The 14193-nt window shown below is 35.8% G+C and overlaps 1 protein-coding gene across 3 annotated transcripts in view; it reads left to right on the forward strand.

Moving 5' to 3' along the window:
- The first annotated feature begins 2152 nt into the window (after positions 1-2152).
- LOC116845563 (protein mini spindles) overlaps positions 2153-14193 on the forward strand; it is a 16930-nt gene continuing 4889 nt past the window's right edge. Inside the window, exons 1-20 of one of the 3 annotated variants that reach the window (XM_032818347.1) lie at positions 2153-2391; positions 3208-3274; positions 3657-6387; positions 6773-7203; positions 7283-7429; positions 7668-7943; positions 8080-8283; positions 8417-8552; positions 8652-8845; positions 8934-9130; positions 9516-9683; positions 10681-10857; positions 11699-11861; positions 11937-12095; positions 12306-12493; positions 12564-12726; positions 12843-13016; positions 13444-13593; positions 13676-13850; positions 13971-14127. In XM_032818347.1, the coding sequence (XP_032674238.1) occupies positions 3218-3274; positions 3657-6387; positions 6773-7203; positions 7283-7429; positions 7668-7943; positions 8080-8283; positions 8417-8552; positions 8652-8845; positions 8934-9130; positions 9516-9683; positions 10681-10857; positions 11699-11861; positions 11937-12095; positions 12306-12493; positions 12564-12726; positions 12843-13016; positions 13444-13593; positions 13676-13850; positions 13971-14098 (6018 nt within the window). In that variant the 5' untranslated portion in view covers positions 2153-2391; positions 3208-3217 and the 3' untranslated portion in view covers positions 14099-14127. Of the gene's footprint in view, positions 2392-3207; positions 3275-3656; positions 6388-6772; positions 7204-7282; positions 7430-7667; positions 7944-8079; positions 8284-8416; positions 8553-8651; positions 8846-8933; positions 9131-9515; positions 9684-10680; positions 10858-11698; positions 11862-11936; positions 12096-12305; positions 12494-12563; positions 12727-12842; positions 13017-13443; positions 13594-13675; positions 13851-13970; positions 14128-14193 lie in introns of those variants that run through there. The other 2 variants (XM_032818350.1, XM_032818349.1) reach the window with 2 other exon arrangements.

Below are 14193 nucleotides of genomic sequence, written 5' to 3' on the forward strand. Positions count from 1 at the left end.
GAAACCAGTGTCCATTCCTCCAGTTTTTGACGATACAAGCCTTAAAATTTGCAAACATTTTTATTGAAATTAATTATATTGATTAATTATATTTGGCTGATTGAAGAATATCATTGAGCTCTTCGAAAACTCTTGAATTTAAAATGTTTGCAAATTCCAAGACTTCATTTCTCTACGAACATTAAGTCACTCTTCGTGTCCCTCCCCCCGTCCGCGTTCCCTTCCCTTCTCTTCCTTTCCCTTTCCTGAAAACACATTGTCTCATGTTGTCGACGTAAAATGCGATTCTGACGATTGATTACGAGCAGAACAAAAAGAAAAGAAAATGGAACCAGTTTTCTAGAGGGAGATCTAGAGGACGCGAAGGAAACCGACTGTAAAATATCAAATTGTAATATTTTAATACTGATTTGCAGATGTGCATAATTTTAACGAACATAGCCAATTATGCGGAAGAGCGAATCGTAACTGATAACAATGGTAAGATTTGTGAGATAGTCTGTTCGATGAAGAGAGATTCAATTGAATAGAGAAGAAAAAAGAAAGAGAGAAAGAAAGAGGAGAGAGGTAAAAATAAGAAAGAAAAAGAAGAAATGGAATATATTCGAAAAGATCACGACATGAATTTCCTGTGTTACTACTAGGGGAGTTACGATAGTTATATACGAGAAGAAATGTTTGTTTTGTATATCTCTTAGGGATAAATAAACTTTTCAAAAAAATATATATTTTTTTGTACTTTTCTCCTATTGCTGTATATTTTCTCAATATCTTTTCTTTCATTATTGCTCAAATGTCCTTCCTTTACTATTGCATCTCTTCCTGATGTCCTTTCCTTTACTACTATATCTTTTCTTGATGTCCTTCTTTATCATTACATCAAATTTCTTAGCGCATTTCCGCATTCCAATTCAGCATTCAATCTCTAAAAAATATAAATATTAGGAGAGTATACAGAATTAGGGAAGGTAATAAGATAATTATATAAAATATACGTAATATTGATGCAGTAATTTACAAATGTGTGAGGTACCAATAACAAGACTCTTTAGAAAGAACATTTGAATGTTTATAACTTTGTAATAAGAAATGTAAACTATACCTTTTGTCTGTTCTTAAAAAAATATTATCTAACACATCTGTAAACTAATGCATCAATATATAATAATATATGGTTAGTAATATATGATTTAATTTTTATAAAATACAATTATAATTCAATAATATAAATAAATATTAATATATTTTTCTTTACAATCATAATATATATAAACCAAATCTTACTTATCATATTTTAATTGTACTTTATATACAAAGGTTGGCACAATTCATATTCTTAACAATTACTATTTTCAACTGTAAATACTTACGTATGATTGAAAATCGTAAGTTGAAATTTCAACATTATAATATAGTAGATTAATATAGTATTAGTTCTTAACAACAAAAAATAAGAAAAGGATTGCGCTCTATCAGATTTTCGTTGTGTAAGAACATTGGATTCACGATTGATAGAAGAATTAGACGGATAACATTTATACGTGCGTTTATATACCTTGTATTACACCACCATTTTGCCGATTTTATTAGATTGTAAGATTGATTAGATTGTAAGACGAAAATCTAAAAGTGCATTCGAGAAGCATGCTATCAGCACTATTCAACGATAATGTATTCTATTTTTGTTGTACATCTAAAGAGATAAAGGTGGAATGACGCGATAACGTTGATAGCGCGCTCTTCGAACGCACTCTAAAACTTTTTTAACAAAAAAATATCGTAAGATCTATTCTTTAAATATATTGACTGTATATACACACATATTTCGAATCAATGCGCCATTTGTCGATGGCCATAAACTATGACCGTTAACGTAGAAAGAGAACCGAAAGAAAACTAGATATGCTCTTTCTGACTACATTTTATGTATCTCGTTGCACTTTTTTCTCTCCTTTTCCTTCCCGGTACGTTATAATTATGTGGCCGTTTTATTTGATATTTGAAGGATACAAAGTGTCGCACAATACAGCTAAAAGAGTAGAATCTGTCACATACGAACGAGACTGTAGAAAAGCTAAAAACGTGTGTGACGCTACCTGTCGGATGCGTCGACGAACTAACTGCAACGGAGTCGGTTCATCTTGATATTTTCTAGGTACAGTCACCTTTTTGTTTGCGTTCGGTCTTGACAGTTATACGAAGGGCACGTATACATACGTTTGAAAATTCAATGCAACAGACTTAATGGCCGCTGAAAAGTCGTGAGCAGCGGTTCGCCCGGCGGCCTTCCACTTTCGTGCGTCTCGTCTTAGCGCGCGTTACAATACGATTAGGCGCGAGTAACGTGTCGCCGAGATCGAAGCCGCCCTTCTTATGCCGTCATTTTGCTAGGTAAGTTCTCGACAATCACATGAGAACATGAAAACCGTGAAAATCGACGACATCGAAACTGGAGGCTCGAATTGCTTCGTGTACTCATCTGCACTCTGTGAGAATCCTGACCGACCGATCAATTTCACGACCGTTATCCCTTTGGCAAATCTATTGCATGCGTAAGGGTATTGCGTGGTATAGTCAGAAAGGAAACACTTGTGAGTTTTAGAAATCCGTTACATTCACAGTCTATTTTTCTCTCATCTCGGATTTTAATATTATTTATTTATATTTATTGATTAAACTTGTTGATGAGACTTTATTTTTTAACTGCGTTTTCTATATTCTTCCTTTATTCTCGTTTCTATTTTTTCTCTTGCAGTGTCTGAATATATATTTATTTTATTTGGAATATAAAAAATCAGCATAGTGCAGCTAAGAAAATCATAAGTTTGTTTCTAAAGCATTGCTGAGTGCTTTAAATGAAGTTGATCGGTGGTTGAATTCATTGCATGGTAGCACATGTTCTAAACTTAAATCACTAGAAATATTAGCAATATTTGAATGTTTCGATATCTTTGACATAAAGTAGTAGAATTATTTGTATATATTTATTAAGATGATGATTGAATTTATTGGATTATTTAAAGTTCTTAAAATTTTGATAACAAATGATTAATTTTTAACTTTTATGATATTCTTATTTTCTATTTGTTTATAATCTTGATCACTAATGCTTTATGTAATTTATATGTAATAAGTTTATGTATAAATATCCTTTATATTATTTCTCATGATGTCTAAAGGAATATTTTGAATGACTCATTCTTCTAGGTGATCAATCATGGAGCAAGATACAGAATATGTGAAGTTACCCTTAGAGGAGCGTTGCGTGCATAAGGTAAAAATATATTGTTTCTAAATATTTATTAAAAATAGCTGGATTTTTATCAATATATAAATTTATGAGATTATTGTGATTGATGCATTACAAAATTGATTACTGTAATTGAAGAATAAAGAATCTTTTTAATTCTTTAATTTGTATTTAAATATATTAGTATTATTTTCATAATTTTAATTTTTTTTTTCACTTTTAATAAAGCTTGCCAGATATTCTTTGGAACATGTGTCTCAATAACATTCAAAAAAATAATTGACTGTAATCTCTAATAAAGGTCTAATAGAGAGCTAACCTATTATAACTGATACAACTAAAACTTTTGCGCTATTAAATTCTATATTAGATTAAACTTTAACGTCTCCTGTAATAAAATGTGTAGTCTTGGAGAGCACGTTTGCATGGCTACGAGGAATGTGTGAAGACATTCCAATGCATCGATGATGAGAAGTCGACAGAGTGGAATAAGTATGTGGGCTTTATCAAGAAATTCGTGGGGGACAGCAATGCAGCGGCGCAGGAGAAAGGATTAGAGGCGACGCTGGCTTTCGTGGAGAATGCCGCGGTGGCTGGTAAGATAGTCGGCGAGGTGATGAGCGGCATCGTATCCAAATGTATCGCGGCGCCAAAAACAAAGACGAAGGAGCTGGCAGTGCAGATCACACTGATGTACATAGAAATCGAAAAGCACGAGGCGGTGCAGGAGGAGCTGCTACGCGGTACGGAAGCGAAGAATCCTAAAATCGTGTCTGCATGTATCGCTACGTTGACGTTAGCGTTGAAGGAATTCGGGCCGAAAGTCGTGAACATAAAGCCACTAATGAAGAAGATTGCGAATTTCCTGGAGGACCGGGACAAAACAGTGCGCGAAGAAGGCAAGATGATGGTAGTAGAAATGTATCGCTGGATAGGCGACCGCCTGAAGCAGCAGCTGAACACACTGAAACCAGTACACATAACAGAATTAGAGGCGGAGTTCAATAATCTGTCAGATGACAAGGTGGTACCGACACGTCACCTGCGCTCGCAGAGGCCGAAGACCGTCAGCGGTGTCACGGCGACGGATGTCGCAGTAAGTGACAACGGTGAAGAGGACAATGAGGACGGCGAAGGTTCCTCCGTGCCGGACATAGACCCGTATGACTTGTTATCACCCGTGGACATCTTGTCGAAGTTGCCGAAAGATTTCTACGAGAAGATAGAGGCGAAGAAATGGCTGGAGCGCAAGGAGGCATTGGAGGCTCTTGAGACGCTCGTGAAGAACCCAAAACTGGAGAACGGCGATTATGGCGACGTAGTACGTGCCTTGAAAAAGATAATCTCAAAGGATACGAATGTGCCGGTGGTTACATTGGCTGGTAAATGTCTGGCTGGTCTTGCGTCAGGTCTGAAGAAGCGTTTCCAGTCGTATGCTGGCGTCTGTCTTCCTGCGATTTTGGAGAAATTCCGCGAGAAGAAACAGACGGTGGTACAAGCGCTGCGTGAAGCCGCTGACGCTGTTTATAAAAGCATCAACATTGAGCAAATTCTCGAGGATACTCTCGCTGCGTTGGAGAATAAAAACCCTGCTGTGAAAGCCGAGACGGCCGCGTATCTGGCTCGTTGCTTCTCTCGCACACCACCAGACATGTTGAATAAAAAACTGTTGAAGGCATATACGGGTGCGCTGTTGAAGACACTAAATGAGCCGGATCCAACAGTGCGCGACAATTCGGCGGAGGCATTGGGTACAGCGATGAAGCTGATTGGCGAGCGAGCGATGATGCCATTCCTCACGGACATTGACAATCTGAAAATGACAAAAATCAAGGAGTGCGCGGAGAAGGCGACGATCATCGTCAAGGTGTCGGGTGCTACGAAGAAAGCAGCTGCGGATCGACCCAATACTGCTCCGGCGAAGGTAGAGACGATAAAGGCGATGAGCAAGGAAAGCAAAGACAAGAAAGCCAGTAAGAGACCTAACAGCAGCAATACCGCTGCGAACAAGAAGTCGGCGGCTAAAAAACCCAGCGCATTGTCGTTGACGAATCTAGCGTCCAAAAAACAACCGACGGAGAGAAACTATAGTCCTGAGGAGATCGACGAGATGGCGGCGCAATTGTTGCCGGCTGAGGTGATCTCAGGCCTGGTAGACAGCAATTGGAAGACGCGTCTAGCGGCGATTACACAGCTGTTGGACGTGGTGAAGAGCATGGACTCAGCTGAAGTATCCGCGCAGGTGATCGTGCGCACGCTGGCGAAGAAGCCCGGCTTCAAGGACACGAACTTTCAGGTGCTGAAGCTGCGCATCGAGGTGGTTAAACATCTGGCCGAGTGTCATCCATTCTCGGTCACTGTGGCCGAACATTGTCTCGTGGAGATCGCGGAGAAACTGGCGGACACGAAGAACAGCGCGATCGCTGCGGAAACGCTACTGGCGATCGCTGAGGCCACGAGTTTCGAGTACGTGGCAGACGAGGTGGTCGGATACGCGTTCAATCAGAAAAATCCTAAGGTGCAGCAGGAGACGCTGCTGTGGCTGTGCCGTGGTCTCGCGGACTTCGGCTGCTGTATCAATGTCAAATCCGTCATTGAGCACGTGAAACGCGCAGTGTTGGCGACAAATCCTGCTGTGCGGACCACCGCTATAACGCTCTTAGGTACTCTCTATCTGTATATAGGCAAGTTACTGCTGTCGTTCTTCGATAATGAGAAGCCGACGTTGAAGCAGCAGATCGAGCAAGAGTGCGAAAAACGCAATGGTGAAATACCACCGGCGCCTGTTCGCGGCGCTAAGGCTAAAAAGACAGGCAACAACAATGTTCAGAATGACGAGGATGACGATGAAGATTCTGTGGAATCGTCGGACAAGAAGCAGCCGTTAGTCGCTGGTAGTAGCGAACAAGATCTGATTAATGATTTAATACCTCGTGTTGACATCAGCAGCCAGATTACGGACGGCCTGTTAGCCGAGTTGGCTGACAAAAACTGGAAGGTACGTAACGAAGGTCTGCAGAAGATAAACGCCTTACTCAACGAAGCCAAATACATCAAGCCCAACATCGGTGACCTACCACAGAGCTTGGCGTTGCGTTTGGTCGACAGCAACAGCAAGATCGCACAATCGACTCTAGGTCAGTGATTTTGTTGTAATCAATTGTATACTTTATTTATTTTTATTAACTATAATTGTTCATCATTAATCTTTATTCGGGCAAACTATATTTATGATGCAGTTGATTTGTTGTAAAAGTGAAAATATTTAAAGCATATCTAGTTTTCATAATTTTCCTCAAAAATAATACAAAAACAAATATAGTTATTAAATTTCAAATATAACAAAAGTATGACTTTAATATACAAGAGAAATTGGTTCTGAACTCCAACGGACCCCACTTTCCCAGATAAGGGTTAAATATTAATTTATAGTTACAATAATTTTAAAGTAAAAAGTCTAATCGCATTCAATATTAATCATTACTTACAAAAACTTAATTTTTTCATTCTTTCTTTCTTTAGGAATATGCGAGACGCTGGCGACGGCCGTTGGTGCGCCATTGAAACAGCATGTGCGTACTTTGTTCCCTGGGTTCCTGCAGTGTTTAGGCGACAGCAAGAATTGGATCAGAACGGCCGCGATCTCTTGTATTAATACCTGGGGAGATCAGTGTGGCTACAAAGAGTTTTTCGATGGCGAGATGATAGGAGACGCCTTGAAGACAGGCTCACCAATGCTTCGTACTGAACTCTGGAATTGGTTGGCGCAAAAATTGCCTGCGATACCCGTGAAACAAATTCCCAAGGAAGAACTACTTATGTGTCTTCCTTATCTGTATGCTAATCTGGAGGATCGTAATTCCGATGTGAGGAAGAACGCTCAGGAAGCTGTGCTCGGATTCATGATTCATATCTCGTACGAGGCGATGGCTAGAAACACTGAGAAACTGAAGGTATACTGCAAGTAATGCAGTTCAGTAATGATGTAGCAAATAATATTGTAAGAATTACAACAATATGATGATTTTGCAGCCTGGTTCGAGAACTGTAGTACTTGCCGTATTGGACAAAGCTCGTCCCAGTCTACCTGTGAAGCTTCCACCCAAGAAGGAGCCTTCAGATGAAAACATCCAGAAGGGTGGCACAAAGGGTGCGAAAGTAGCGAAAGTGGTTAAATCGGTAACGAAATAAAAAATTCTAAAAACATAAAATATATATAATTAGTATATATAAATAATTTTCTTAAATTATTGATATAAAGTTTTAGTATAAGTAATATTCTCACATAATGTGATCTCAATTTTCATAAACTATATAAATATTAATTTATTATATTCATACAATATTTTGTTCTTTTCTTCTAAATTTGTTACTGTCGCTATTTTTGCTGCAATTCATTAGTCGGGTGCTATTCCAGAAGGGTGCATCATCGAAAGCGCCGGGCAGTGCTCGCAAGAAAGACGATGACGTGGATACTAGTCCTCTATTAGTGGTGAATAACTTGAAGCATCAGCGCGTGCTTGACGAGCAAAAGTTGAAGTTACTTAAGTGGAACTTTACCACGCCTAGAGAAGAATTCGTCGAGCTTTTGAAAGAACTTATGACTGTAGCGAACGTTAACAAGACATTGAGGGCGAACATGTTTCATTCTGATTTTCGATATCATCTGAAGGCTATTGAGGCACTTACTGAGGTGAGTGTATATATCTGAAACAAAATCTATTATATGATTCGTTTCTTTAAAAATAACAATGTATTCTGATTTGGTAGCATTTTACATTCGATATATGTAGCATAATGTTTAATCTTGTATGTGATCCCTATATTAGGATTTACCTGGGAATAGCAAAGCATTGGTATCTAATTTGGATCTCATCTTCAAGTGGCTGACGTTGCGATTTTTTGATACTAATCCTTCGGTGCTTTTAAAAGGATTGGATTATCTGCAATTGGTTTTTAATCTATTAATAGAAGATCAGTATCACATGCTGGAAACTGAAGCAGCATCATTTATCCCTTATCTTATTATCAAAGTACGTTATATATATTTTGTTGTATTTATGTATATATGCGTATTTTGCATAAGTTATATGATACAACACTTACATTTTTATCATTATTATATTTCACTATATTAATATTATTATGTTTGCTATTTCATAATAGATAGGCGACCCAAAGGATGCTGTACGTAATGGCGTGCGCGCATTGTTCAGGCAAATTGCCCTGGTATATCCTGTGAGCAAATTGTTCTCTTACGTGATGGAAGGTCTGAAATCAAAGAATGCGCGACAACGAACAGGTAAGAAATCCGAATTCAGTATGTCCTTTTTTATTCTGTAAAGTTAGTTCTGTAGAACGCATATACGTGAATTAAAATAATATTGTCATATACTTGCAGAATGCCTGGATCAATTAGGATCGCTAATTGAGAGTTATGGAGTTTCTGTCTGTCAGCCTAGTCCGTCTGCGGCGTTGAAAGAAGTGGCGAAGCAAATAGCGGATCGCGATAATTCCGTTCGTAACGCTGCTCTCAATTGCATCGTCCAGGCCTATTTCCTACAAGGAGAACGCGTATTTAAACTCATTGGCCAAGTATGTAATGTATACATAGCATAATTTGAAGAATTGTTAAATTTTGTTAATTTAGCTTTTTTCTCACTATCTTATCTTTATTATGTAGATATCGGAAAAAGATAAATCGTTGTTGGATGAGCGCATCAAAAGAGCGGCGAAGAATCGTCCTGCGAAATCCGTATCCGCCAACAAACTCTCCACGCCTGTAGTTACAGCTTCCGGTCCTCCCACGGATGACATGGAGGTAGATTACGAAGAAGAACAAGAAGAAATTCCGGAGGCGGTCGAGCCGGTGCCGGAATTGTAAGTTTATATACTATACTGTAAAATTGTGTTTTTGCACTTATCGTAAATACTCTTTATAAAATAATAATCCATTCTTCTTTTTAGTAGCCTCTTTTCTCGCTTTCCTACAATTTTATTATTTCCTTTTTCTTGTAAAAGGAGAACGTATTTGTTTTATTTAAAATGCGTGGAGAGTGTAGCAAAGTGCAGCTAAAAAAACAGGATTGACCTCTATTGTAAACTCAATATTTTGTAAGAAAGAGAAGAGTGGATTTAGCGTATTTTATAATTATTTAAACAATTGTATAACCCAAAATTATCTCAAGCTTATTATATTATGTGCGGAAATTATATGCAGTTATTCACGTTCGCATCTGCTTCGCTTTTAACATAATGTCCGCAGGGTAATAACCACTGATACGACGAACACTGATAATAATCAGGAGGATCAGGTGCTTCCTTCCGTGGACGTTCAGTCCACTACCGAACCATACCAGGAAATTACCAACGATCTCGACATCAATAACGCAAAAAATTGTCTACCCGATAATGATCGTGACAATTTGACAAAGTTTGTTGCTTCTTCCTCGATTTCCCGTTTTACGCTCTCTGGAACACGCGCTTTGATAAAAAAAAAAAAAAACGGTGTTGGGAAACGTCTTGGGATTTCATCGTTCTATTTATACACTCAATTTTCGATAATTCGTCCATTAGAACGTTGTCAATTGTGGAGTTGTCCATTTTAATTTCGCTCTAGTTTAATAATTAAGCCGGCTTTAGAAAGAAGTACGCAAAAAAGTATAACTAAAACGAACAAAGCTTATATAATGCACAATGAATCGTCAAATTCTATAAAGAATTTTGGTTCTTACATACAATTTTTTAAATTATTGGTTCTATATTTCTTAAACATGCATTTGTAGAAATATACTTTTGTTTATTGACTACTAAGAAGTCCTGAAGATATTGTTAAAAATTTTGATACAAATATAACTAAGAGAAATACAAAAATAATTGCATTTGCAATATTCCGATTAAAATTTTTCAGCTAAATTGAATTAATGATATCTTTTTTTAAATTGAAGTTTTGATGAATTATTGTATTTTATATATATATATATATATTTAAAATCTTTTAAATTATTACAGACGATACATTGTCATACAGACACATACACACATACATTGAGAGTGTCAAGAGTGATTGGTGATGTAGATTGTGATTGTAAAATAACGAGTATCATTGTACAATACATTAATTAGCTTACTGTCACAGTAATATTTGAAGATTTAGGCACAAGTATCTTCTATTTCTCAGTAACATTAGTATTTCTAGAAAAATTTGTTTTAATAATATGCTAATACGTAGTTAATAGTATATTATTAGTCAAATTTCTTACATAATCATTAAAATTGTAATATTTTAGTGATTAGATCTCTTTAACTAATGTTGTATTTGAGTAGTCATATGTTATACGTATAGTTTTCGATTTATGTATATGCGTGTTATATCTTGGATATTCAAATTTAACCAACATATCTATATTTGTAATGCGTTTGCTTCCTAGGAATTCTCCCACATCTACTCAAACAAAAGTCTCGGGTCCCTTCGGATTGGACATGGAATTTTTGCAAAGGATTGAACTAAGTGCACCGGTAAAATACCGTAATCCGATATTACTGGAACCCAGCTTATCGGATCTAAACGAGGCTCCGATTAATATGTTAAATACGCCCAAGACACAGTAAGTACAATAAAATTAGACTTAACTAAATTAGACTTAAGCACTAATTGGCTTCTCAATTAATCCCTTTGCCTACAATATCGTGTGAAATTCGTGGTAAGAAATTCAGGCCAAACATAAGAATCACAAGTGAGGATCGTGGTTTATTTATCGTGGTACAAACATAATAAATGCGAGCCAGGTTTGTGGTATATAGATCGGATCAAACGTAAACAACACGAGTCAGGCGAGTGATTCAATTGTTGTTTTTCCATTTCAGTTACGTATTATTTTTCCAAAATAGCTAAATAGCCCGATGCGTGACCGACCTTGCTAGATTGTGGCACGCGCCATCGGAAATCGTAATACAAGGGATTAATACTTCGGTTTTTGACTATCTATATATAATCCATAGTTAGAATAATATATAATTCATTATATTATTTACGTAAAAAAAACATATTACAATAGTATGTACAATAGTATAAAATAGCATATATAAGATACTCATTAAGATATTGAAAATATTTATCAAGATTTGCGCAAATAAAAGAAAACAAAATTTGTACAAGTATTCTTTTAGTATATGACATATTATATATACAGTGAGTGTAAAAAGTATTATATTTGTACACAGGAGATTGTCTTGAAGAAGGCTTTATTTGTAGAAAATGAACTTTATTTAATAATTTATTAACAGTGAACGTAATAAGTGATATATTTCTCAAAATTATGTTAATAAATTGTTAAAACTTATTTTCTACAAATAAGATTTTTTTTCAAAACTCGCTGATGTACGAATACTTTTTGCATTCACTGTATATACATTATTAAAATTTTATCGTATTAATGTGCTTCGCAGAATGATACCGATTTCGCCGCCAAAGTTGTTGGTGTCAAAGTCAGCATCTGTTGTATCACCCTCTACCGCCAGTAGCAACGACGACATGTTGGAACGCAACATCTTGTCCATGGCCAGTATGGATTTGCCTACTGCGATACAATCTATGAATAGCATAGAAAATGTTAGTATTTACTCAGTTGACATATGTAATATATGCGTATAGATACCTAATACTCATTATTTTTCTGTGTTATAGTTATTGAAATCTCATCAAGCAGCCAGTTTACAATCTAAGGAAGATAAATTTATTGGATCGATAAATATGCAATTAAAGCTGTTGCAAACGTATCCATTACGCCAAGAAAATGTGGATGTATCCAGAGGCTTTAGAAATACATTCCTGGTTATACTTGTGGTGAGAAACTAATCAATAAAAATCATATCGTTATTACAGATGGAAAATATATCTGAAATTGTAATAAATCTTATTACAAATTGAAAATACATATAAAATTTATAAATTTACATCTTATTTTGTATTATACTATTATGTTATAAGATTTGATAATAAGAAATTCTAGGTAAGGAATTTTATCTTGAGATTTTAATCAGAAATTTCTTTCAGTTTTATGATACTGGATATCTTGGAAAAAATGTTCCTTTCATGCATTTGAAAGAACTGGTAGATCAGATGATAAGCTTATTAGCTGAGAACAAGTTGGAACACTTGCATCAGGCTGGAGCATATTACAGAGTGATTAACAACATCATGGTGAAGATTATCGATAATTCCAATCACACCACCATTATATGGTAACATACAAATGAGAATCATAATATATTCAATTCCAGTTCATATTTTAATATATGTGTTTCTTTTTAGCGTATTAATTAAATTGCTTCATTCTTGCGCCGAGTCAAATGTTCCTTCTAAGTATGAGGAACTAGTGATGAAATGTCTGTGGAAGATTGTGAAAACGATGTCGAACTGGGCACCTGACTTGGACTATGATACAATACTGCTGGAAGTACATCGCTTCTTAAAGGTATGCATTTACATAAATATAAATTTAGAAAAAGATTGTTAAATCAATTTCTCAAATTTTATAGATTTCTTAATGATTTATGGCTATGTACTTACTCATCGTGATGTCGTTCACAGGATTATCCTACTACATGGTGGAAGAAACAAAAGTCTGATACTCCTTTACGAACAGTCAAAACTGTTCTCCACAGTATGACCAGAGTGAAAGGCAGCACGATACTTAATCACTTGACGTTGATAAACAATACTAATGAGTCTGAATTGTATGCATACTTAATAAGATTAATTGCGGTAAGTTATATCAATTTTGTGCCCATTTTTGCAAAATATATATTCGCATCTTGGAAGAAAAAGAGAGTCAATGTTCGTTTCTTCAGTTACAAAAGTCTTAAAATTTGTAAAAATTTCAAAACATGCTAACATTAGATCAGTGAATTAATATTTCAATCATTGAGGAATAAGATTCGAAGTTGAGCTCAGGAAATAATTGCAAATATTAAAAAATTTATACAAATTTTAAGATTCTCACAATTAAAGAAATAGATCTGGCCTTTTTCTTCTAAGATACAGATATACAATATTTTACACAATTATAATTAATTATAGCAGTTATTAAATATGATTGTACTAGTATAATTAATTGTATATATAAAAATTACACAATTAAACATACGTATACATATTAATAATACGTATTTTTTAACGCATATATATACAGAGTCTTAAGCCAGATGAAATTAATGCTACGGCAAAAATGAACCCAAAATCAAATAACATGGGTAGAACGCCGAAACATCTATCTAAGTCCACTCGTCAACAGTTGGCGGAAATATTCAAGAAAATTGGATCAAAAGAGCAAATGCAGGAAGTATGTATTATAAATTTTGATGCCTCTCTCTCTCTCTCAATAACAATTTTAAAATACACTTTAATCGCTCATTTGTTTATAGGGCTTAGCACAGTTGTACGACTTTAAGCTTCAGTACCCCGAAGCCGATGTACAACCATTCCTGGTTAAATCTCATCAATTCTTTCAAGATTTTATTGAGCAGGGACTTAGACAGATTGATCAGGCACGCAAGAGTCAGAATATCTTGTCGCAAGCTAACAATCAGTACTCTTTGGGTAAGTAACGCTAACTAATTAGACTGATCAGTCTTTTCTAGTTAACGTGTTACTATAATTAATATATTACTACGTCAATATTAAATAATTAATGCGATTTATACGAAACAAAAAATATAGAAACCACCGAATCCCCTTCAGCGGTTTCCGATGAAAAAGACATGATGGATCCGATGCATAGGCTTGAGAAACTACGAGCTCTTGAAGCACAATGTAGAACGACTTCCTCCCAACCGAATCCACCATGAACAATATATCGTGCGCATATATGAATTAGGTGAGTGTGACACGATATATATATATATATATATATATATATATATATATATATATATATATATAT

The sequence above is a fragment of the Odontomachus brunneus genome, unplaced genomic scaffold (genome assembly GCF_010583005.1).
Source record: "Odontomachus brunneus isolate Ranch 3 - 2012 unplaced genomic scaffold, Obru_v1 Obru_scaffold_053, whole genome shotgun sequence".
Classification (NCBI taxonomy): Eukaryota; Metazoa; Arthropoda; class Insecta; order Hymenoptera; family Formicidae; genus Odontomachus; species Odontomachus brunneus.